This window comes from Adiantum capillus-veneris, chromosome 21, assembly GCF_014529385.1.
Source record: "Adiantum capillus-veneris isolate H3 chromosome 21, ASM1452938v2, whole genome shotgun sequence".
NCBI lineage: Eukaryota > Viridiplantae > Streptophyta > Polypodiopsida > Polypodiales > Pteridaceae > Adiantum > Adiantum capillus-veneris.
Window position 1 is genome coordinate 17,047,729 of NC_140951.1, and position 26,576 is coordinate 17,074,304.

At 43.4% G+C, this 26,576-nt stretch overlaps 1 protein-coding gene across 2 annotated transcripts in view; it reads left to right on the top strand.

Moving 5' to 3' along the window:
- The first annotated feature begins 12,064 nt into the window (after positions 1 to 12,064).
- ALF4 (aberrant root formation protein) overlaps positions 12,065 to 26,576 on the top strand; it is a 94,042-nt gene continuing 79,530 nt past the window's right edge. The window contains exon 1 of one of the 2 annotated variants that reach the window (XR_015185633.1): positions 12,065 to 12,376. Coding sequence is in view for 1 of the 2 variants with exons in the window: in XM_086493191.1 (XP_086349317.1) it covers positions 12,224 to 12,376 (153 nt within the window). In the remaining variant the exon portion in view is untranslated. The remainder of the gene's footprint in view (positions 12,377 to 26,576) is intronic. The other variant, XM_086493191.1, reaches the window with a different exon arrangement.

Consider the following 26,576-nt stretch of genomic DNA (forward strand, 5'->3'; position numbering starts at 1 on the left):
TGTGCATCTTCTAAGGTATGTGCCAAGAGCACTACATCATCGGCATAAAGCAAAAGCATGATCACCGCATTTCTGATCTTAACCTCTTCTATGCCTTCTTGCTACATAAAATCAAGAACCATGCATTCCAATTCATCAATGAGTAGCCCAAAGAGGGTTGGGGAAAGTGGGCATCCTTGTTTGACACCAATGGTGCTTGCAAAAAATTCTGAAATTCCATCTCCCATACGTAATCAACATATCACTTTTTGGTAGATGCAAAAGACTGCATGCATAAATTCTCTCGGCACTTGAAGGCTTTGCATACGTCTCCGAAGATTTCCTCGCGGTACCATGTCAAAAGCTTTTTTGAAATCCACAAAGCAACAATACAACTTTTTTCCTTTCAATCGAGACGCTTCCATAAGAACTCGAAGAGTGACAAGGTGATCAATAGTGCTATGATTCTTTCAAAAACCTTCTTGGCCAAGCGCACGTTTGCCATTCTTTTCAACCCATTCACTTATCTTCATCTCCATGATACATCCAAATAACTTTGTCATCAAAGAACCAACCATTATAGTGCGATAGTTGTTCACATTGTTTACATCTCCTCTTTTATGCAAAGGTTTGATCCAATTTGCACTCCAATCATGAGGCATGCCATGCTGAAGTGCAAGGTTAAACATATCGTATATCCAATATCGTGTTTTCTTGCTTGTCCATTTAATCTTTTCAGCCTTGACACCTTGAAGGTCCCCTGCCTTGCGAGTAGCAAGTTTCTCAAGCGCGTGGCATACATCTTCAATGGTAAAGAAGGGAGACAAAAACGGAAAGGAGCTACAACACTCCATCTTATCAACATTGAGTTACTCATAGAGGTTCTTGCAATGCATATACATATCCTCAAGAGTCAAGTAATCAAAGCTCTCAACGTGCTTGCCTTTTAGATGTTGCCAAAACTTGCCACATGCATGTGCTTTCTCTTACGCTAAAAGAAGTTGTTTTTTGACTTCCCACCTTCTCCTCTTCTTTTGAACAACTGCTTTGTATGTGTGTGAACATTCCAAGTAAACTTCCTTGTCTTTGCTTGCATCCAATCTTGACAAGTGTTTTCAGGCTTCACTACATTCCATGTCAAACCATTTCTTCTTGGTGCTACCCTTCTTAGACCTTTTGCAAGACATGTGTTTCACCGAAAAGCATTCCTTCGCACAAGAGCAAATTACTTCTTTGAAAACTTTCCACTTGCATTCTAATGTTGGGATCTCTTGATGTTCTATCATGCTTAACATTTGGTCCACCATAACAACACATATAAGTGCTCGTTTGAAGTCTAGACGTAGGTAGAAATGATTCACATCATGATTGGAGGCTACATGCTCGGGCCGTTTACCACATTTGAAGTCATACATAACATCCTATGATCCGATTCCGGATTCCATTCACCAAGTGTAAAGCTTTGTATGCATTCTAGAGTGGCTTCCAAGAACAACATATAGTCAATCACGCTATCACCATTGTGCTTTCTACATATAAAGTCATTGGTGCCTTGCCATAGAGATACACCATTTTCAATGAGCATTCCGGTACTATTTCACGTATCTAAAAGTAACTTTTCATAGTGATCCAGTTCTTTTGCATCATTAGAACTTCGATTATACATGTATGAGTCATCCATTCTTCTTGAGACATGCGGCATGTCGACTTGTTGTGTGTCGTGTTGTAACGTATTTGTGTGAGCATTCATGTCTCCAAAAACAATGACTTCACCTTGATCCTTGTAATGAGCAATGTCTTCCTCTAGTTCACCAAAGGGCTGATCTCTATCCATATCCAAGCGAACATAAAAGTTGAAGTCAAAGTGAGGAATGTAGCAACCAGTCACAAACATGACTTGACCATTTGGTGGCTGATTTTCAGCCATAAGTAACGTTTATACTTATCTTCTATGACAATGGAAACATCTTTCAAACCCTTTTTGGTCATACATGCTACGCCTCCTTGGCCTATTCGTTGCTTTGCATTTTTGGCCCACATCAAAGAATGCACATCGTATTTGTCAAATCCAAGAATTCGTTGCGTATCATGCTCCCATGTTTCGACAAGAAGTATCACATCGGAATCATTGGTAAGCTCATCAATGCCAATTCCTGCATTCCATGGATACCCATTACAATTCCAAAAGCTTATTCGCAAGCGTGAGTTGGTCTCATAGATCACGTGTCCCTATTTGTTGGGTGGACTTGCATCCTCCTCAAGTGGCTTTTCTTCTTGAGATGACACCTTAACCTTCTTGCTTCTTTCCTCATATGCTTTGTGACGTACATTTTGTTGCATAAGATTGTGATCCTCATATACATTACAACCCGTTCCTTTGAGGTAGATCCAACTATTGTCAAGGATGATCTTTCTCTTTACCTCATCAGCCATGATACATACAATAGGTCTTTGTCCTGAACGAGGGACTCCTTGTTTTCCAACTCGATGTGCACCATAAGCCATGATTCCTGACATGCCAAAGTGTGTAGCAAAAAACTCTTCAATAGCAACCGCAAGAGATTGGGGTGTTTCCATGCTTCCCTCCTTGATTCCACGAATGACGATGTTCTTTGAGCGTTTCTGTCGTTCTTGCAATTCTTGAGTGTCCACATTCTCTACATTCTTTGCTTGGACAACTGCTTTCGTGATAGGAGATGTAGAAACCACATTATCCTTACATATATCATCCCATGATTTGGATGCATTTCTCATCTCACATACATCATGTCGTATTGTATCTATCGTTTCCTCTTTCAATAAATGATCACTCTCAACTTTGCTCAAGCGCTCTTTCAATACATTCATGTCAACAAGAGAGTGTTTACATTCTTGAACTTCATTCTCAGGATGCATCAAGCGCGGGAGTTGGATGGCCTTAGTTGGTGAGAGAAAATTGAGAGAAAAATACAAAGACTATGGGTGTGTGGAAGGTGCCTCCATGAGCTATGGTATGAGCCGTTAAAAGCGGTTGCGGTTGTGAGCCTCTATTATTGCAAGTAGGCGCCTCCATGCAAGTTGTGCCTAACACATGCGTTCTTAGTGACTATCATTGTTGGATGACAAGCCATCAGTGCTACTAGTCCCTATTAAATGACCCCTACCACCATTCCATTACCGCATGCATGCGTCCCTACGGTGGTTGTCATGGTGACCATCCACTGTTGCAACTTGCCTTTATGCATTGTACTCAAGTAGTACCATTGCTCCTACAATTTAAAAGTTGCACTCTCCTTGCCTTGTTTGTAACCATCATCAGGCCATCATTAATGCAAAACATAAAAATAACATATCCCTTGAATGGTCTATTGGCATGGTGTCCCACGATGGCTATTCGTTGCTTGGGGATACCTATTTTGTTCTATGTGTTTAATTAAAACCGCTTTGTTATAAGGCATGTCTGTTGCATGTGTCTCAAACACACCCTAAAGAAGGATTGTCTTGTTGTACAAAGAGACAAGAAGTTTCAAGAAAGTAAGAAGCCTGACAATGATTCAAAGTCTTGAATAAACCAACGTTGTTGAGTCTCCTAATGTTTCTATGATGATTTATACCTTAGACATCTTGGTTTTTACATTGGATTTCATTGGAGATGCCCTTGTCACACAAGATGCTAGTTATACACAGAATTAGATGATACGTTTCAGTTCCAAGTTTCCATGTTACACCACATAGAAAGTGGTATTCCTCTTTATGGTATAGTAAAATTGGATGATTCTCATGTGAAGGAGACATAAAGCAGGTACTTCCAAGTGGCATGGAATTTATGTTAAAGAATGTCAGACGTGTTCCTAAGCTGGCTAAGAGTTTGATTTCTTTTGGGACAACTAGATGACTTGGGATACACTACAATGTTTGGGAACCACTCTTACATTATCAAAAAAGATAGCCTTGTGGTTTTTGAAGGTTAGAAGCATGTACTTTGTACTCCATACATGTATTTTGTGAAAGACAACTCTATTTCTATAGTTGAGCTGTCTTCTATTGAGTTTTTGCATAGTTGGCTATGCCATATGAACCAAAAGGGAATGAAAACTCTAGGATGTTTTGGGTATTTGTTAGTATTGAGCTTGAGTTACTTTTCTTTGTGTGGACATTGTGTATATGGCAATCAAATAGGACCATTTATTTGCCATTGAGTAGAAGGTGTGTTGAGTCACTAGAGCTTGTACATAAAAACGTATGTGTTCTATGCTAACCAAGCCTCTAAGGGGAGCCACTTAATTTGTAACATTCATAGATGATTCTACTCGAAAGATGTGGGTTTACCCTTTGAAACATAAGGATGAGGTATTCTCTATGTTTCAGACATTCCTCGCACTTGTTGAGAATCAATGAGGCAATGGTTTAAGGGCTTGAGGATTGACAATGGTGGGGAATGTGTCTTCAAAATGGAGTTGTTGAGTGTACGAAGCACATGATTCAAGAGGGTGTTACAACTATATTTTTTATACAAAATTTGGCACAAGGTTTTTGGACTGAAGCTGTTTGACACCAATGCACATCATTAACAAATTGCCTAGGACCCCATTAGATTACAAGATTCTAGAAATGGTTAGGTAAGACACCACATATGATCATTTATGTGGCTTTCGTTGCGAGGCATATGCTCATGTGCCAAAGGATCTCAGAAAGAATCTTGACCCAAAGTCACACAAATGCATATTTGTTGGATACGATGCAAATGGATAGATGGGCTATTGTCTTTGGCACCCAAAATCTCTTAAAATTATTTGCATATATGCATGAGCTTCAATGAGCCAAGATGCATAAAACCCTATCAAAGAGGTTGAGTACAAGAGAGTCACATTCGAAGATGTTGCCTTAGGTTCAGTAGGAACTCAGAAGTCTAGTGAGAAGCCTTCCACTAGCAATTCTCTAGAGAGTAGAGAGCAATAGTTAGGGATTGAGACACTCTAGTAGAGTGTCACATAAGTTTGAGTGGTTTCAACGAGGTGTGGATTATGTTATGTTGTCTAATTGTGGAGAATCGTCTTGCTTCCAAGAAGCCATGCATATGGATGATAAGCTATTGTGGGAGCAATCTATGCAATATGATTTGACTATCAAGAACAAGACTTGGGAATTGAAGCTAATTACTTTTTTGGTATGCGTATGAAACGTGACAAGTCAAAGGGCATTCTTGAATTGTCTCAAGAATCGTACATACACATGGTCTTGCATCGTTTCAATATATGCAAGGGAGGAAGGCATGTAGTATCCCAATGTCAGCATATGTGAAACTTAACAAAGATGATTCTCCCAAAGAGGATGCTGAGAGATGGCTAATATTATGTATGCCTCAGCTATGGGCAGTCTCATGTGAGAAATGGTGGCTACGATGCCAAACATTGCATTTATAGTGGAATGATGAGTTGTTACATGGCTAACCTCGGCGAGAAACATTGGGATACAATGAAGTGTATCCTCAGGTACCTGAAAGCTACAACAACAAGCAAGTGGTTACGCTTGAAAAATAGAGATGCATCCGTCTTTGGATAGGTAGATGTGGATTATGCATGAAACATAGACAACAAGAGGTCTACATCTGGCTATGTTTTCATATTTTTTTGAAGAGCTATCTTTCGAACATCATGTATTCAAGATTGCACATCCTCTTCCACAGCAGAGGCTACGTATGTTGTAATGTCATAGGCTAGTAAGGAAGATTATGGTTGGTACATCTAGTGGGAAATTTGGACAAAAGTCAATCGATTCTAGTGCTGCATTGTGATAGTCAGGGTGCCATTGCTTTGGCAAAGATCTCTTGTTTATTCCAAATCAAAACACATTGAGGTGAGGCATTACTTCATACGAGATGTGTTGGCAAATAAGCGGATCAAGCTTATCAAAGTCCATACAGATGACAACCCTGATGATGCTCTTACAAAGAGCCTAACTTCAAAGCAATTTGCACATTGCATAGAGTTGATGGGTGTGGGGTGAAGCCACTGCCATGTTTCATAATTGTACATGTTCTTGTAGTTTTATTTTATTGCACTTAGGCCACATTGGTTGTTAAACGGGAGGTTGTTGTTAGGGTAATGCTCAAGTGGCTGGCTAGACAACCACTAACCTATCTATTGATTTTATTCTTTCTTATCATAGTAGAATAAAAAATCCATGGCTATTGCTCACCATATATGCCCCTACTTCTCGAGTTGGGATCTCTTCCAATTGAGTTTATGGGCATAGAAAGGGTTGTGAATGTTAAGTATGGAGCCTGATTTACCCCTTGTAATTTTTTGTGTTAAAAACGCACATTTGTAAGGCCCGGGTTATGAGGAGAAGCCATCGCACGTGAAGAAATCACTTGCCGAAAACCAAAATTTTCAGCCAGAATATTCCTTTTCATTGAAATTTTATGGCAAGACGACGACCGATAGTGGTCGGAAAACGTTTGGTCGTTTGGTCGTTTGGCCGGTGGTCGGAAGTCAATGACCGGTGGCCGATTTCAAAGGCGGACTTGTCTTCTCAAGGGCAATCACACATGGGCGGATTGGAGGGTTCGATGTGGACTAGTCTACACAAGGGCGGCTATACACGGCTGCCTGTCATGAGAGAGGGCAACTCTTTTGGCCTATAAAAGGAGGCCTCTTCTACACACAAAAATGGATTGTGAAGCATTGTGGTGAATTGTGAAGTGGATGTGAGGTGGTGAGAGTGAAGAAAGGCGGGAGCTCCAAAAGGGTATAATCTTTTTGTAATCTACTTCTTGTTTTGAAGTACTAAAACCATTGAGTGGCTGCTTTCGCGTGGACGTAGCCCACATTGGGTGAACCACATATATCATGTGTGCTCTCTCTCTCTCTACTCTATAATTTATCGTGTGTGAAAATTATCTCTCTCCATTAAGTAATCTATTTATTCATCCACTTAGCTATGTCCTATTTCCTAATAGTGGAGTACATGATAAAGATGCATAAAAAAACCCTCACATCGACTTCCTACAATTGCATGGGAAGCAAGCAAAAAAGTTCAAAAGACGCATAAAAGCAAGATCTTGAGCACAAGATGGATGCAAGACATAAAGAAGTGGTTTGGGAGATAAGATGCATTACACTTGCTACATGATGCCTCAATTAACTCCCAAGTGAATGAAGCTTTTCTACAACGCCAATGTATCACAGCTTGGGAGGAATCCAGTGGGTCACGCTTCATACATTACCCCACCCATATTTCCCCCAACTACAAAACCATGTTCTTCGCTGAAAGAATAAACCATACTCACCCTTACATGCTTGAGCCTATCCCCTTGTCAGCAATACACACTATCGTAGCCATTTGGTTTAGCTCCTACTCCCTTCGATGCGAGACCGGGCATTGGGGCGATGGAGAAGAGTCAAATTGATTGTGCACATTATGCTCACTGCAAGTTCGAGAGTATAAGTACCACACACTACTTGAGTGTTCATCTTTTGGTCACATCTGAACTTGGTTCCCTCACAATTTTAGCCATCACGACTTAAACCTACACACTTTCCTCTCCCAGCCATAGTGTGGGCTCTCTATTGCGACTCTCATCACCACAATTTTGGAGCATGGAGAATCACTCATCAGCCACACACATACTACATCACATGTAACTTTGGTCCCATATGTCATATTTGACCTCCAAGGACGATGATAAAATCTCTCTCTCTCTCTCTCTCTCTCTCTCTCTCTCTCTCTCTCTCTCTCTCGTTGGATTGAGCAAGTTGATTGTGATTATGGCCATACCCAACTGCTATTTCTGATTTTTTATTGGTCTTGATGATGGTGGGTTGTACGATTCTCATCAAAAAAGTCCATGCACACATATGGGTCCATGGTCAATCATCTTTGCGAGTCTCATCAAAGATGCACGAACAACCTGTTAAAGAGGTTGAGTAACGCAAGGTCAAATTTGAGGTAGCATCAAGTGAGATCATGTGTGCATGAAAGTGCCAAAAAGTGCTTTGTAGTATCTCAGAGCGCTTCCAAAGTGCACTAAAGTGCCTCTTGTTGCACCATCCTTGCTACAGTATATTTGAATTCTACAAGTTTATGATGCCAATCAAAATTGGTAATTGTCCAATGTATGAGATCTGTTTGAAGAGGCTACTATTAACCTTAGCCAATTTTGGAAAGAAAAATCTGTAGACGAATTAATGATTTTCTTTTGGAAAGGAGCAGAATCATATATGTTGTTAATGTTCTTGACCTCAGCCCCCATTAGGAACATTTCATTAGTATTGGGCGTGTGAGGAGAAGAGAGGTTGGTGTATACTAGAAGGTTGATAGCCAAGGAGGCTAGAAGGTTACACACATATTGACCCTCTTATATGTTCTCTCTCTCTCTCTCTCTCTCTCTCTCTCTCTCTCTCTCTCTCTCTCTCTCTCTCTCTCTCTCTCTCTCTCTCTCTCTCTCTCTCTCTCTCTCTCTCTCTCTCTCTCTCTCTCGACGAGGAGCGCATCAAGTGAAATACAACCTTTGTACAAACAACTTTTTTTTTTTTTTTTTGGAGCTGATGGCAGTGGTAATGGGGCTACGGAGGATCATAGGTCTTATGTTCAGAGAGGTGCAGGGCACCGTGGGTGGTGGCCCTCCAATAGGGGATCGAATATGATTGTGATGGTTGGCTAGGTAGGATTACTATATGACAATAGGTGAAGGGACATCATATAAGGGGTTTGCTAAGAGTGGCAAGAGGCGTGCAGGGCTAGTTGCAAAGGAAGCTACATACATAGGCAATTGTGAGACATAGATATGATGTCATTGACCGAGTGTGGACACTTCGATAGTTGCACATGTTAAGGAGCCAAAAGGGACAGAGAGACAATAGAGGGTTGATAGGGCGTAGCCGCAACAACCTTGCAGAGTGGAAAGTTGACAAGGAGTTGATGCTGCTTAGTAGGAAACAAGTTTCAACCATAAATTGCAAACGAGGGCGAAGAGAGTGGACAAGTGGATGAGAAGGAATCTTTGAAAAATTGAAGAATAGGGCGAAGAGAGTGGACAAGTGGATGAGAAGGAATCTTTGAAAAATTGAAGAATTTTCCAATTAAAAAAGGCCATTTGATCCTAGCCACAATAGGTTTGGCAAAGTGTCTCGTTAAGGGGAATCAACAAAGATCCTTTGCTTGGGGCTAAGGAGGAAACGTAAGGCCAACAAAAAAAAAAAGGACTTCTTGCTTTCCACGTGTAACACCTCGAAATGTTTAGTAAGGGTCTTTGAGGAGAAAAATGGCACAGATGACACGTGCAGGCAGGAGAGAGAGAGAGAGAGAGAGAGAGAGAGAGAGAGAGAGAGAGAGAGAGAGAGAGAGAGAGAGAGAGAGAGAGTTGTTTTATCGGCAAAAGCTTCAAATTTTGACCTACAATTGGGAGAATTTCAAGGTTGCCCTTATTTTCATTGGTTAGGTAAAATGTGGGCATGGACACGACAAGAGGCAGTTGCAGGAGAGAGAGGAGTGCCAATGGGGTAGGACGAGAGATTTTTTTGGCTTGGCTCTGATGGCGGATGCCATTTGGCTGGCAGAGAGCGAGATACCAAGTTGCCCTTGCCCTGCGCGAGACAAAGAGCGGACCAGTGGGAGCGTGTGTCAGGCCAACAAGGCAAAAGTGATATTTTTTTGTTGCAGGTATCTGTTGGCAGAGGGCGCAGAGATGTGTGTGTGTGTGTGTTTTTTTTTTTTAAAACCATAGACGTGGACATGCGTAGCTGTTGCAAGAGATCACCAATTGCAAGACGTAAAGGCATACGTCCCTCTCACATATATTTTTGAAAATCTCTCCCTCTCTGTCATCCGGCCTAGCACAATTAAGTTGAAACGGGGTAGCCCTAGTATTCTTGTCAATTCTCCCACCATATCATGGTCTTGTATAATCGCAGGTGTTGGGACCAGGAATGCGTGTAGCACAGCCGGCAGGGCTTGGGGGACAGGATGGGACAAGAAGGAGCTGCAGGGGTCGAGGGCGAGAATGCAAGGGCGCAAGTATAGAACAGAAGGGGGCCAGAGCCAGAGCAAGCAGAGGTGGAGGTGAGGACGCTCATGATGGAGCTAGACGACCTGTTGTCCGTGGGGCTGTGTAGGCAAGGCTCCACCAACCATGGCGAAGCACACAAGGGCAGCAAGGGTGAAGCTCGGGGGGAGGGTAGGGCGACAGAGGGAAGAGAGAGGAGAGAGAGGGGTTATTTTGGGGCGGATTTGGCGAGTTTCCGCATAATAAGGGCAGAGCCATTAGGAGCTATTTAGCTCTTTGTAATTTTGAAAAAAATAAAAATCCTTTTCAAACATCTCAAATATGCTTTCTTATGTTCATTGCAAAAGAAGCAATAATTTCCAAATTGTAACGTTGCCATCGTATGAAATTTGAAGTTGTAGCCTGGATATTGTTAATAAATGTGTACAATGGCCCCAAATGGTTACATATAAAACTTTCTCAAGTAGCTTTTTCCACTGATTGCTTAGAAAAGTGTGTCCTTAGTCAAAAACTCCTTTAACTACATTGCATTTGGTTGTTTCATGTGAGTGAGTGGAAGGTCAAAAGTCTTTTGCATGGTTATAGAAATTTAATATAGTAATCATCACACACATGGGCGCCTCGGGGGGAATTTTCAAGATTCTGTCCACACATTCATACCCAAGGGCCATTGAGGGTTATGAGGGCGTCTAATTTAGTACATAGACCATCTCTTTTTGACCTAGCAAAGGCCTTAGTATCCAAAGAGTGAAGGTAGTTCAATTTTCATTCTAAGATAAGTGTCCCTAAGGGCTCAAAAGTCTTGTGAATAGAAAGCTATTCTCAAAAGATGCATTTACTTTTTGGTATGTTGAAAAAGACTTTGGAGAACAAAAGATTAAACATTATATTCATATGAGTTTGATCCTATGATGTGAGGTCAGTGTTCGAGTTCAAACATCTTACAATTCTACTAGTATTTCCAGTTTGCATTTGTATAAAGAGAAAATTTGTTGCTTAGGTAAAAAGACTTTCCCGAACACTATGTGAGGTATTGATAAAGTTTCCTTTCATTTAAGGATTTAAAAGAAAATTATTTCATTAAATTATTTTTTATTTTCTATGCTTATTTAACCTATATTTTATTATGATAAAAAAGCATTAAAATATTCTTTTGTTTTAACTTTTAATGTGTCTTTTTATTTTTTTAAATGCTAATGCGCAATGTGCACCTTTAACTTTATTACTTAAATGGAGCCCTTTATAATATGTAAACCATTGTGAGTAGGGGGTACTGGCTGGAAGAAAATTAAAAAAAGGCTCATTAGTGTAGATGTCGAGAAGATGCCCAAAGAGATTTAGAGGTAGAGGAATAAGAAGGGGGAGGCTGGCCACATAGAGGCCATGCCTCCCAATTAGGGATCTCTCTCTCTCTCTCTCTCTCTCTCTCTCTCCGTAGAGCAAAGGTAGCGACACTTCATAAGGCATATGAAAATAGGATCTCTCGCGCTCCCTTTCTCATCACAGAGCAGAGGTAGGGATGCTTCATACAACCAAACGAATAGAATCTCTTCTTCTTCCTCTCTCTCTCTCTCTCTCATCGTAGAGTAGAGGTAGGACGTTTTATAAGACATAAGCAAATATAATCTCCTCTCTCTCTCTCTCTCTCTCTCTCTCTCTCTATAGCTCTTGCGTCCTTCCTCGACACATGCATAGTGGAGATGTGTGGGGGGACTGCTCTTTAGGTGCAAGTCCATGAATTGTGGGGGAAGCTTATGTGCAAGCTCGTAGGGAAGACGTATTTGCAGTCTCACAAGGATGCATCGAGAGGTAGGGAAGGGTAGCATGCATGTGGGGGAGGGCAGAGGGAATCTTGAAGGTAAATTCCATGTGATTGTAGGCACTTATTTAAACTTACTCTCCCTTGACCTAGTGGTAAAGGTGAGAGGCGTAGTGGTAAAGATGAGGGGCTCTAAGCGCACCCTGCCACCCACTATGGTTCAACCCCTGAGATGTGTGGATGTGTGTGAGTGGACGTAATCAAGCTTCGAACGGCTTTTAAAGAAAGAAAACTCTCTCTCCCGATATCATCGACGATCAAGGTTTCAAGGGTGCCTTCCATTCTTCTTGTATCCCTCTTCACCTTGCATTGCAGGTTCACGAACGACCGACGATTATTACTGTTAAGTTTAAACTACTGGGACATCGTCGCGTTCGGTACGACGAAGGAACAGACTCGTATTAAGAAACGAGCGAGTAATACACATTTCTATTCAAATCATGGATTCGGAATCGAGAGAGAGGGAGCTGGTACGCCGTCTGGCCGATGCAGTCCAGCTGATGGGTGAAGATGTTGGCCAGCCTGCTTCTGACGTGGAAACAATTCTAGCGGAGGCCAAGGCTCAGTTAGACCCATTTTCTCCAGCTGGTCAGGTGTGCGCGCGCACGCGTGCGTGCGTGTGTGTGTGTGAGAGAGAGAGAGAGAGAGAGAGAGAGAGAGAAGAGATCCAACGTGTCAAAGGGGGCTGTGTCCTATGATACCAAAACAGTACATGCATCGAAAATGTATGCCAAAAGGCTACTTAAAACAGTACATACATTGAGAATGTATGTCAGAAGGCTAAACTTGAAACAGTATATACTATGGAAATTTCTTGATCATATTTGGGTAATTCAATGTTTTTAGTAGGGCTTGCTTACACTTGGTTTTGAGGTCGGTTTAGTATTAGTATTCATATTGTTTCCGCTCTATTTTATGTTGGGGTAGGATGGAGGTCAATAGCATAAATTAAAGCTCTTGGAACAAGGGTGGAAAATGCGTAGCACACATGGTTTGATAGGTGACAGGTGCTAAGAGAAGCTATGATTGAAGCTCCCCCTGTTGAAGTTATGGCATCTCAAGTGAACTGCCCAATGTGATCCCATTATTATTTTGTCTTTTAGGTATTTAATTTACTTATTTGTCAAAGTCTGGGTAGGGCAATTTACTTAGGTGGGTATATAAGCAACCCATTGCCCCCATTGTATAATTATCAATTCTTTGCCAAGGTTGGTTGGTTCAGGAGTCTCTCTCTCTCTCTCTCTCTCTCTCTCTCTCTCTCTCTCTCTCTCTCTTGTATTCTCCCCATTGCTTTGCACTTCCGCATGGTCGACTTTGACATGGTATTAGAGTTTTGTGCTCGGTGATCGCAAGGCGGGAGAGGATCTCCACGTAGAAGGGGAATAGAAGACGAGGAGCAAGGCGGTGACGAGCAAGCTTTTAGATTGGCGTTTTTGCAGCCTTAACTTGGCGTTTTGATAAGCACTCGTAGGAGTAGCAAGGCCAAAAGGAGTCCTCATCGACAGCGTTGTAAAATGCAAGGTGTGAAGGACCTTGGTATGCAGGTTTCCTAATCGCAAAAGTGAACCGTTGGTGGCAGGCTGCAGCGTTTTGAAAAGTTTGTAGCCTCCCCTTGTGCTAGGCATGGCCGTCGATAGCGAGGGAGGGCGGCAATCTTTGCAGTGCGCGTTCTAAAACGCTAGCGGCAAGGCGAGCTGGTGCTGTGTTGGTAATAGGCGTTTTGAGACGCCGACAGCTTCGCTAGCATCTTGAAACCATGCGATAGCTAGATGACCATCACTCCGCGTGCGTGTTGGAATGCGTACTGACAGCGGCTCTCCCTTAGCGATGACATCAAGCTAACTTCCCTTTGGGCACAACATTTTAAAAATGCTGCAACCGGCAATACTTAGCCGACGACCACGTCAACTAGCCTCCCTTTTTGTCCACTGCGTTTTGAAACGCACCCACCTCCCTTTCCTTTCTCGTGGTTTTCACCACAACTTCACTGCTGCATTTCAAGATGCCGTAGGCAACTTTGCTTTGGGTGATAATAGCCCAAGAGAGGGGCATTGGAGGAGGTTCTATTTGGCTTTGAGGAAGTGAGAAAGAAAACTTGAGCAGTGTGGATTGGCTTCGGAAAGCGGCTTGAAGGAGCGTTAAAGGAGTTTTGGAGCAGCCTGGTGGAATTTTGTGGCCATCTTTTGGAGTATAAGAATAGCAAGGTTTTGACGGCAGCCATGTACCTTGCCGGTGATGCCATTAATTGGTATCACGCATGGCAAGAGGCACAGTTGACCGTGCACCTAGAGGAAGCCGAAGAAGGCGTGTCCCTTTTCTTCAATTGGGCCGACTTCCAAGACAAGCTCAAGGCGTGGTTTATGCCACCTCAGTACCTAGCACGGTTGAAAGACGATTGGCGCGGTCTCAAGCAAAATGGTATGCCAGTTATGTCTTTCTCTCGTGTTTTGCTGCTCGGCACCCAATTACGCAAATCGGATGATGAGCGCAAAGAGGCATTCCTTTATGGATTGGACGAGTATATCAAGTTTGATGTCGAAGTACTCGATCCAATCGATCTCAACAAGGCGGTAGCGATTGCTCTCTCCAGGAGATGAAGCACAACAAAGGAAAGCCTAAGGAGAACAAGTCTTCTCACAATACCTCTCAGACTCCTCAGAACGGTAAGAACGGTAAGAATGGTAACTCTTCTAGCCAATCTTCCTCTAATCCTTCGGAAAAGAACCCTCAAAATGAATCTAAGGGTAAAGCTCACATACCTTAGCTCACCCCAGATGAAAAAGCTGCACAAGGAATTGCAGGAGGATACGTAACGTCAGAAGAACAAGTCATTTATTCTAAAGAAGGAAGATGTTATCAATGTCACACTAAGGGACACATAAGATGAGATTGTCCTAAGAACGAACCTAAAGAACTGACAAACGAACCCACAGAATTCACATCTTCTATAAATGCAATCATAGAGCACACTAATGTGTCCCAAGTTTCTTACGATCATGCCGATGCATCTCTCATGCATTGTTATGGTTGTGTGAATGGTCAACGCATTTTGGTCTTCTTTGATTCTGGTAGTATGCATGATGTGATTAGCGACTCTCTCATGACGAGCGCACGTCTAGAAGCTCGACCCATTGATTCCATTAGGACCTCTAGTTTTGCTCTTGGCATGCACTCTTTGTTTACGCATGAATGTCCTTATGTGACCGTGTCTATTCAAAATGTCTGTTTTCGTCGAAAGTTTTTGATTTCTTCTCTCTCAAGATACGCTTTGATTTTTGGCATTAAGTGGTTTAAAGGTCATAATCTACAAGTTTGTTGGAAAGAAAACACTCTCAGTCTCACAATTGAAGGAGCACCTCTCGTGGTTCTTCAATGTGACACTAAGATTCCATCTATGTCACTAATCTCTCACTCTCATGTTTTGGACGAGGATACACACGTAGTTTCATTCTAGAGATGTAAGGTGCAACGGAATGAATGTTTGAACTTGGCTCAAGATGAGTGCTCCGGACTGTGCTCAAGGTTTCTTTTTGTTCTTATGGATTCTGATGGGAATGCTTATGATCATGCTGTGTGCAACCAGAGGATATGCATCTACACTAAGTGACTGGGCATGCACGATCTACGAATAGACTCACAAAAGTGCCAGATTACTTCTAATCTAGACTGACTGGACTGACTGAACCCTGATCATGCTGTAGCTTTTGTCCAAGGACACATAGGGTTGGATGTGTCACGTGACATCCCCTCCTTTTCAAAGTGAGGTACTGGTACCGAACTGTATGGCGTCGAGGGAGATCGCCAATAGCATCCGGAATCCTGGAAGGGACTCTTCGCCGGCCCACTCTGATGTGTGGGTTGTGCGGTACTTGAACTTCATAAAGGTCTGCAACGCTTGCTTCTTTGGGCTGCGCTGAAGGCGATACAAAGTCTTCTGTGGTTCCTTCGATGCTTCAACTTCGTCTTTAGTCATGCTTCTTTCTTCATCAAGAATCTCCATGGTTGAAAATTCCTGAAACCATTTCCAACACAAAAACATGAACATACCCATTCCATGTAAAGTGAGTGAAAAAAATCTTGTCTTCCTCAAAGACTGTGCATGCAATGTAGATGAACATAGAGACGGAGTGCCAAACCGTTCACCACACACGCAAACAATGAGATCGAATCTTTCTCTTTTGATCTAAAGCAATCAACTGTGGCAATTCACAACGGAAATGCGCATGCTTGGTGCTCATACTTTCATGTGCTCGTTCTACGAATGTGTCATGCCAAGGAAGAGACATGGAATGTGACTTCCTTGAATGCATACTTTTCAGCTTTTCATGAACAATCTGCATACATTCGTGCTCATCCATGAGTGAAATGTGCTCAACGTACAATATGTCATGCCTAGGAAAAGGGATCACATAAAGACGCTGACTAGAATACAGGAAACGATCACGAATGAAACACTCGAACAATGCGTGCGTATCGATCATGCGAACACATAATACTTCTTGTGAGGGTTCTTGAGACCTAAGATCGGTTCTTCCTGAGGGGGTTCTTTGGACTTAGGCTCGAGAGCCAAGATCGGTTCTTCGTGGGTGATCGAATCTGCAATGAGGTTAGCTTCACTAGAGAAAGTATCAACTAACACATCATCCTTGGGAACAATCACATCATCTTCGTGCAACTCATCATGCTTGTGAGAAATCACATCTTGATCATGCAAATCATTGTGCTCATCCGTATCATCCAAATCATCATGCTTGTCATTGTCATTCAAATCATCATCATGCAAATCATGTATGCCATGCTTTGGAGAAGAAGAGACTGAAAGTGTTAGCCTCCCAATCAATGAGAAGGTTAAGCTCACGAAACCATCGAATGCCCAAAATCATATTACATCCTGAGAGAGGAAAGACAAAAAATCTTCTATTGAAGGCATCTTGTTGAATTGTATACAACACACCAAGACACTGCTGCGTGATGAGAGAGTCCATACCGGGAACAAAGCCAGAGACCTCGATAGGAGATTTCTGACTAACTTCTAGGCGGGCTCTCTCAACAAGAGAGGGACTGATCACATCATGCATACTACCTGGGTCAAACAATATGACAAAACATTGCCCCGACATATGACCATAACATTTAATGAGAGAATCATCAACGGGAGGGTCAAGAGAAACTTGGGACACACTCGTGTTATCAGTAATTGCATTGACAGAGGACGTGGGTTCTGTGGATACTTTAGATTCATTCGATTCAAGCTTAGGACATGTTCTTTTTATGTGACTCTTAATATGACGATAAAAACAACGACCTTCCTTAGAATAAGTGCTTTGCTCTTCCGACGTGATGTATCCTCCTACAATTCCCTGTGCTACCTTTTCATATGGAGTAAGCTTAGGTTTAGCAATTGTGTTAGCCTTACCCTTAGGTTCATTGAAAGAATTCTTTTCTGAGAGACTGTTGGAAGATTGGTTAGAAGAGTCACCGTTCTTACCATTCTGAGGGTTTTGAGAAGTCTGCGATGTACTTGTGGAATTCTTGTTCTCTTTAGGCTTTCCCTTGTTGTGCTTCATCTCTTGTGCGAGAGCAATCGCTACCGCCTTGTTGAGATCGATTGGATCGAGCACCTCTACATCGTACTTGATATACTCGTCCAATCCATAAAGGAATGCCTCTTTGCGTTTATCATCCGACTTGCGTAATTGGGTACTTAGCTGCAAAACACGATTAGAAAAAGACATAACTGGCATACCATTTTGCTTGAGAGCGCGCCAATCGTCCTTCAATCGTGTGAGGTACTGAGGTGGCATAAACTGCGCCTTGAGCTTGTCTCGGAAATCAACCCAATTGAAGGAAAGAGGCGTGAATTCGTTGGCTTTCTCCAAGTGCGTGGCTAGCTGTGCCTCTTGTTATGCGTGGTACCAATTGATGGCATCATCGGCAAGGTACATAGTTGCCGTTGATATCTTGCTATTCCCTGTCTTCTTAGTTGTCGCAAAATAAGCATTAAATTGATGCAACCAAGAATGAATAACCGAAGCATTTCCATCAGAATCCATCAGGGAATTTTCGAGTGCATTTATCCTTTTTCCCTATTTTTGACGTTTTTCACTTATTATTTTTAAGTGACTTTTGTTGGAAAGTAGGTAGGGCAAATTGAGTAAGTTTGTATATAAGCAAACCTAGACTAGCACTAATTGGCAGAAGAGGCAGCAGGAGCTCCATGCTCAACAGACACCTTCTCAGCAGAACCCCCCCCAAGAGACCTAGCATTTTGGAGCAAAAGCCAAGACCTAGCGTTTTTATCACCAGATCAGCCAGCGATTTGCTTTGCAGATTCCGGCGACAGCAGACCATAGGCTTAGCGTTTTGCATTAGATCTTCACCGCATAGCCATCACATGACATAGCGTTTGCATCAACAACCCATCGCCATGCTTCAGGCAGCCTAGCGTTTTTCATCCCATCAAGAAGCGCTGCAGATTTTCAGCCTTTGGACATTTTCAGCAGGTGCATTTCAGCCCTCTGTTCATAGCCATTCCGACCCCGACACAGCAGGGTGCCTCTTTGAGCCTCACTCTCGGCCTCCAAGGCCGCTTTTTGAGCTTCCCGTTCCTCCTTTCTTTGTGCTTTTCTTTCTTTCCGTTCATCTCGCTCGCGTTCTAAAGCAATGCGATTTGCTTCTTGTTGTGCCAACACAATTCGATTCGCTTCTTGTTGTGCCAGTGCAAGGCGAGTCGCTTCGCGATTGGCTTCTTGTTGTCGGGCCATCATGTCCGACCTCCATGGAAGTTGGTACAACTCGTCGCGTAGATGGCGAAGGGGAGGGTCGGAAAAATCTCTTGGTGGGAAGAACTCTTCGTCGCCTCTCTCATGCTCATCACCTGTATGCGAAGTATCCATTCCGCTTCGGATGATGACCATGCACTATGATCTTTGGTTCTTAAGTTCACGAGGAACTTGGGTTCTTGAGGGTCTTGGGTTCTTGGGTTCTTGTGGGTCTTGAGGTTCTTGAGGTTTTCTTTCGCTTGCAATCTGTGTTTGAGAAGGATCTTCTCTTCACCTGAGTTCTACTCCTTTCCGCGGGCGCACCCCTTGGTGGCCTTGCGCTCACACCAAGGTTGCTTTTCCCCAGCTCACGTCGATTGGCCGGCCGCTAAGTGCACTGTCCGCTCTCAATGAGTGAAAGGAGACACAAGGGGAGGCTGGACAAGCCCTTCTTTCTTGGGATTCCTGTCACTCTTCAAAAACACGATTAGAAATTGACACGCCCAAGTGAACTTGGGTTCGTGCGACCGCAACAAGCAAAAACATTCTTGTGATTCTTGTGGTTCTTTCCTTGAGTGATACAGAACACTGCCAAAGCTTTGATACCAATGTAAGGTGCAGCGGAATGAATGTTTGAACTTTGCTCAAGATGAGTGCTCCGAATTGTGCTCAAGGTTCCTTTTTGTTCTTATGGATTCTGATGGAATGCTTATGACCATGCTGTGTGCAACCAGAGGATATGCATCTACACTAAGTGACTGGGCATGCACGGTCTACGAATAGACTCACAAAAGTGCCAGATCACTTCTAATCTAGACTGACTGGACTGACTGAACCCTGATTATGCTGTAGCTTGTCCACGGACACATAGGGTTGGATGTGTCACGTGACAAGAGAAGCATGATTTGTTGCATGACAAAGAACAAGAAAAGGCGCATGAAACGGAACACGAAAAAGAATTAGAATAGTAGACTCTCTTAGTCATTCCTTTTTCACAGCATGACACGCATTTTTTGCATGATAAAGATGTGATTGTTCACAAGGATGATGGTTTAGATGATGATTTGTCTAGTGAAGCTAACCTCATTGCAGATACGATCAATCACGTCGAACCGATCTTGGCTCTCGAGTCGAGGTCCACAGAAATCACTCAGGAAGTATTGTGTGTTCGCATGATTAGTCAGCAAGCATTGTTCGAGTGTTTCATTCGTGACGGTTTCTTGTATTTTCGTCACCGTCTTTACGTGTCCCCTTTTCATAGGCATGCCGTATTGTACGATGCACATGATTCATTCATGGATGAGCAGGGATGTATGCGGATCACTCTCGAAAAGAAGAAAAGTTTGCATTCAAGGAATTCACTTTTCCTTGGCATGACATAGTCTCAGAAAGAGCACAAGAAAGATTGTCAATCAAGCATCGGCATTTCCATTATGATTTGCCACAGTTGATAGGTTTAGGCCGAAGAGTCAAGATTCGATCTCACTTTTTGCGTGTGTTTGGAAAATGGTTTGACACTCCGTCACTTTGTTCATCTCAATTGCATGCACAGTCATTTAGGAACCATCGTATTCTTTTTCCAGTCACTCTACATGGAATGGGTATGTTCATGATTTTGTGTTGAAAGTGGTTTCATGAATTTTCCTCCTCGGAGATTCTTGAAGAAGATAGACGCACGACCATAGCCGAAGTTGGCGCATTGAAGCAGCCACATATCACTTTGCGTCGCTTTCGGCGGGGCCCAAAGAAGCAAGCATTGCAGACCTTCATGAAGTTCAAGTTTCGCACGACCCACGCATCAGAGTGGGCCCGGCGAAGAGTCCTTCCCAGGGTTCCAGACGTTGTTGGCGCTCTTCCTCGACGCCATACAGCTCGGTACTAGTACCTCATTTTGAAAAAGATGCTCGTCACGTGCAGATCTAACCCTATGTGCATGTGGAAAAGTTACTTCAGGCCTAGGGTGCAGGTCAGCTTAGGAAGTGTTCTGGCACCTTTGTGAGCCTGCGAGCAGGCTGTGCATGTCTAGGCACTTAGAATAGTTGCATATTCTCTGGTTGCACACAACATGATCATCAGCATGACAGTCAGTACCCATCATGAGCAATTTACAGTGCACAAAACCCATTTTCCCTATTTTATCAAATTTTCACTTATTATTTAATAAGTGACTTTGTTGGAAAACTGGGTAGGGCAAATTTGCTAAGTTCTATAAAAGAAACCTAGCGCTAGCACTTTCTGGTAGAAGAGGCAGCAGAAGTTCCACCAACTTACGGTGCACCTTCTCAGCAAGACCGGTAGGAGGGCTAGCGTTTCCAGCCAACAACAGAACAAGATAGTGTTTGGCTACAGTTTCAGCCTAGCGTTTTCAGTAGTACTAGATCAGCCTTGGCGTTTTCGGTAGGAGGGCTAGCGTTTCCAGCCAACAACAGAACAAGATAGTGTTTGGCTACAGTTTCAGCCTAGCGTTTTCAGTAGTACTAGATCAGCCTTGGCGTTAGCAAACAACAGATCAAGACCAACGTTTTTGCTACAGAGTCCCTGGCGTTTTCCAGATTGCAGACCTTGCTAGTGTTTTGCAGTTTTCCGGTGTTAGATCATCCATTGCATCAGCGTTTTCAGTTTTCAGCACTTAAGACACTGCAAGATCAGCCCCTAGCCTCGCAGATTTCACCTACCCGCAGCAGATACTCACCGTACCGTCAGATCAACCAACATTTTCAGTTTCAGCCTGTTGTTCGCAGATTTCAGCATCTATGTATTAGCGCATCGTAGTCGCATCGTTGCCATCGCCGTCCTCAAGGACACAGTGACAGAATTCAACAGTTAGCCCCCTCTCTATGGTGAGAGAGGTCTATGCTATTGATTGCACAAATTTGGTACAATGGTTTAGATGCAATGGACTTGCCGATGATGTTGACGACAATGATGACGACTACAAGGACGGGCTGAACTCTAAAAGCGCTAGGGCTGAAATCTGTAAATCTGGCCCTTGGAGGAGGATTTGAGAACCGTCTGGTGTGGTTTTTTTCTCTCTCTCTCTCTCTCTCTCTCTCTCTCTCTCTCTCTCTCTCTCTCAGTCTCAGCACTTCATTCACAGTGTCATTCACTTTGTTTGTGATCATTGCACTCTCTCACTAAAGGTGTTAGGTGTAGCGGAATGAATGTTTGCGCTTTTCTCAAGATGAGTGCTCCGAACTGTGCTCAAGGTTTCTTTTGTCCTTATGGAAGGGAGAGCCTTCCGTTCTTAATGAGAGAATGCTATGATCATAAACAAAGTGAATGGACACTGTGCGTGCAAGTGTATGAGACTGAGAGATAGAGAAGAGAATACGACACCAGAGACGTAAAACCCTCCTTCGAAGGCCCCACTCTCGTCGGCGAGAGTGGTCTACTATTGATTGCACAAACTGGTACAATGATGATGCATGTGACTGATGCAAGTCTAGGCTATGTCGACGACGACGACGGGGATGACGACACCGACCTAAGGGCTGAAATCTGCAATCTTTTATCTGCTGTCCCAAAACGCTATGGGCTGAAATCTGCTACAATCCAAAACGCTGGTTTTGGTGCGCCGATTCTGCTGATCTTTGTGGCTGAAATTCTGCAGGTCTTAGGGCTGAAAACTGATGGTCTTTTATGGCTGAAATTCACTTGCTGAAAATGCCCAAAGGCTGAAATCTGAGGTGATGCTTGCTGTAGGGAAAAACGCTAGGGATGAGGACCTTATGGCGATGAGGGGGATTTGGAAACGCCAAGTACTGGGGGTGTGTGGCGAGGACCACCTTGATGAAAAACGCCAAGGCCTGCTGTTCTAGGGCGATGATGCCTGATGAGAAAAATGCTAGGTGCTGAGTCCTTTTTGCTTGGAGGGGAGACCACCAAGTTCTTGCTTGAGAAGTTGCCTGTTGAGCGATGGTGCTCCTGCTGTCTCTTCTGCCCTTTAGTGCTAGTCTAGGTTTGCTTATATACAAACTTACTCAATTTTCCCTACCTACTTTCCAACAAAGGTCACTTAAAAATAATAAGTGAAAAATGTCAAAAATAGGTAAAATAGGCTAAATGCACTGGAAAATTTCCCTAAAGGATTATGATGGGAATGCTTATGATCATGCTGTGTGCAACCAGCTATTCTAGACTAACTTGACTGACTGAACCTTGGTCATGTTGTAGCTTGTCCACGGACACATACGGTTGGATGTGTCACGTGACATCCCCTCCTTGTCAAAGTGAGGTACTGGTACCGAACTGTATGGCGTCGAGGGAGATCGCCACTAGCATCCGGAATCCTGGAAGGGACTCTTCGCCGGCCCACTCAGATGTGTGGGTCGTGCAGTACTTGAACTTCATAAAGGTCTGCAAAGCTTGCTTCTTTGGGCCGCGCCGAAAGCGACACAAAGTCTTCTGTGGCTCCTTCGATGCTTCAACTTCGTCTACAGTCCTGCTTCTTTCTTCTTCAAGAATCTCCATGGCTGAAAATTCCTGAAACCACTTCCAACACAAAACCATGAACATACCCATTCCATGTAAAGTGAGTGGAGAAAATCTTGTCTTCCTCAAAGACTGTGCATGCAATGTAGATGAACAAAGAGACGGAGTGCCAAACCGTTCACCACACACACGCAAACATGAGATCGAATCTTTCTCTTCTGATCTAAAGCAATCAACTGTGGCAATTCACAACAGAAATGCCCATGCTGGGTGCTCATACTTTCTTGTGCTCTTTCTACAACTTGTCGTGCCAATGTGACTTCCTTGAATGCATACTTTTTAGCTTTTCATTACAATCCGCATACATTCGTGCTCATTCATGAGTGAAACGTGCTCAACGTACAATATGTCATGCCTAGGAAAAGGGATCACATAAAGATGCTGACAAAAATACAGGAAACGATCACGAATGAAACACTCGTACAATGCGTGTTGACTAATCATACGAACACATAGTACTTCCTGTAAGGGTTCTTTGGACCTAGGCTCGAGAGCCAAGATCGATCCTTCGTGATTGATCGAATCTGCAACGAGATTAGATTCGCTAGAAAAAGCATCAACTAACTCATCATCCTTGTGAACAATCACGCCATCTTCATGCAAATCATCATGCTTGTGAGAAATCACATCTTGATAATGCAAATCATCATGCTCATCATTAACATCCAAATCATCATGCTCATCATTGTCATTCAAATCATCATGCAAATCCTGTGTGTCATGGTTTGGAGAAGAAGAGACCAAGAGAGTCTCCTTTCCCCCGAATCTCTTGCATCTGTGCCTGCACTTGAGAAAATAGTCGCAACAACTCTTGCATGTGTCGCGCTTACTCATGCTCACGCTCTATGGCTGCCTTTCTTTGTGCTTCTCTTTCTCCATGTCTGCGATCCATTTTTGCTTTTCTTTCTTTACATTTACGATCAAATTCTGCCTTTCTTCTGCATTTCTTGCTTCGCGTTCTAACTTCCTTTCCATAAACATCTGGTCCAACTCCTCCATAGGAGTTAGTGCAATCCTTGACGTAGATGAGGAAGGGGGAGGGTCGGAAAAACCTCCTGGTGGGGAAAATTCTTCTTCGCCTCTCTCATGCTCATCACCTCCAAGCGAAGTATCCATTCCGCTTCGAGTGATGACCATCCACTAAAGTCGTGGGTTCTTGTGGTCTTGGGTTCTTAAGTTCACGAAGAACTTGGGTTCTTGCGGGTCTTGGGTTCTTGAGGTTCTTGAGGGTCTTCTTTTGCTTGCAATTTGTGTTCGAGAAGGATCTTTTCTTCACCCAAGTTCTGCTCTTTTCCGCAGGCGCACCCCTTGGCGGCCTTGCGCTCACACCAAGGTTGCTTCTTCCCACCTCACGTAGATTGGCCGGCCGCTAAGTGCACGGTTCGCTCTCAATGAGTGAAAAGAGGCACAAGGGGTGGCTGGACAAGCCCTTCTTTCTTGGGATTCCTGTCACTCTTCCAAAACATGATTAGGAATCGACACGCCAAGTGAACTTGGGTTCGTGCGACCGCAACAAGCAAAAACAATTTCTGTGGTTCTCGTGGTTCTTTCCTTGAGTGATACAGAACACTGCCAAAGCTCTGATACCAATGTTAGGTGCAGCGGAATGAATGTTTGCGCTTTGCTCAAGATGAGTGCTCCGAACTATGCTCAAGGTTCCTTTTGTCCTTATGGAAGGGAGAGCCTTCTGTTCTTAATGAGAGAATGCTATGATCATAAACAAAGTGAATGGACACTGTGCGTGCAAGTGTATGAGACTGAGAGATAGAGAAGAGAATACGACACTAGAGACGTTGTAAAACCCTCCTCTTAAGGCCCCACTCTCGTCGTCGAGAGTGGTCTACTATTGATTGCACAAACTGGTACAATGATGATGCATGTGAGTGATGCAAGTCTAGGTTATGTCGACAACGACGATGGGGATGACGACACCGACCTAAGGGCTGAAATCTGCAATCCTTTATCTGCTGTCCCAAAATGCTATGGGCTGAAATCTGCAACAATCCAAAACGCTGGTTTTGGGGCTGATTCTGCTGATCTTTGTGGCTGAAATTCTGCAGGTCTTAGGGTTGAAAACTGATGGTCTTTTATGGCTGAAAATCACCTGCTGAAAATGCCCAAAGGCTGAAATCTGAGGCGATGTTGAAAAACGCCAAGGCCTGCTGTTCTAGGGCGATGATGCTTGATGAGAAAAACGCTAGGTGCTGAGTCCTTTTTGCTTGGAAGGGAGACCACCAAGTTCTTGCTTGAGAAGTTGCATGTTGAGCGATGGTGCTCCTGCTGCCTCTTCTGCCCTTTAGTGCTAGTCTAGGTTTGCTTATATACAAACTTACTCAATTTGCCCTACCTACTTTCCAACAAAAGTCACTTAAAAATAATAAGTGAAAAATGTCAAAAATAGGTAAAATAGGCTAAATGCACTGGAAAATTCCCCTAAAGGATTATGATGGGAATGCTTATGATCATGCTGTGTGCAACCAGAGGATATGCATCTACACTAAGTGCCTGGACATGCACGGTCTGCTAATAGACTCACAAAAGTGCCAGATTACTTCCTATTCTAGACTGACTTGACTGACTGAACCCTGGTCATGCTGTAGCTTGTCCACGGACACATAGGGTTCGATGTGTCACGTGACAAAAGGAACGGAAGGCTCTCCCTTTCGTAAGTAAAAGGAACCCTTGAGCACAATTCGGAGCACTCATCTTGAGCAAAGTTCAACATCACTTCCGCTGCACCTTACCCCCCCCCCCCCCCCCCCCAAAAAAAAAAAAGAAAAGGAAAAAAAAGAAAAAAAAAGATGCTGAGAAGTTGCGGAGGAAAAAACTGGAGTGTGGACAAAATCTGGAGAACTAAAATGAGTGCCTAGCCAAGAAACAATGAACCGTCAAGTGCCAAGTGAAGATAACCATAGTGGAGGTTTTACTTAGTCAACATGGAGGCTGAAAATATGGCCAAAAAATGGAAGAAGTCGCAGAAGAGGATGAAGTGGAAGTCCCATAGATGAGCGTATCATAGCCCATCCGCTAATGGTGAAGCAGTCGGAGAGAGGCTAAGAAGTGGTACCTCTCTTTTCTACGCAAGAGAGTCGACCTGTGCTTTGGTTTTTTCCCACCTAGCCCCTCCATCGGCTTCTATACTTGTAGTGTTTGGGCTTTTAGGCCACTTGCATCGTGAGATCCCCCCACTTCCTCCCACGCTTTTTGCCCAGTAGCGTTTTTTCAGCCGGGCTGGATTTTCGTTTTTTGGAGGGAGCATCTAAGTTTTGCAGAAGGGGGGGGGGGGGGGGGGGGGGGGGGGGGACAGCCGCATAGGTTCTCATTCTGGGCATCCCTTCTTGATCTTACCGAACAACTCGTCTTTGGTTTAGTTCAACATTTAATGCTGCTTGGGACGAGGTATCCTTTGTTTTTGCACTTCCTTTGCAGTTATATAGCTGCCGTTTTGCTCTATTTTCAACCCTATTAGTTACGAGCAATGAGATCTACCTTTTCTAGACCTTTTGCCACTACATACGAGCACGCTGAAATTTGTTGTATA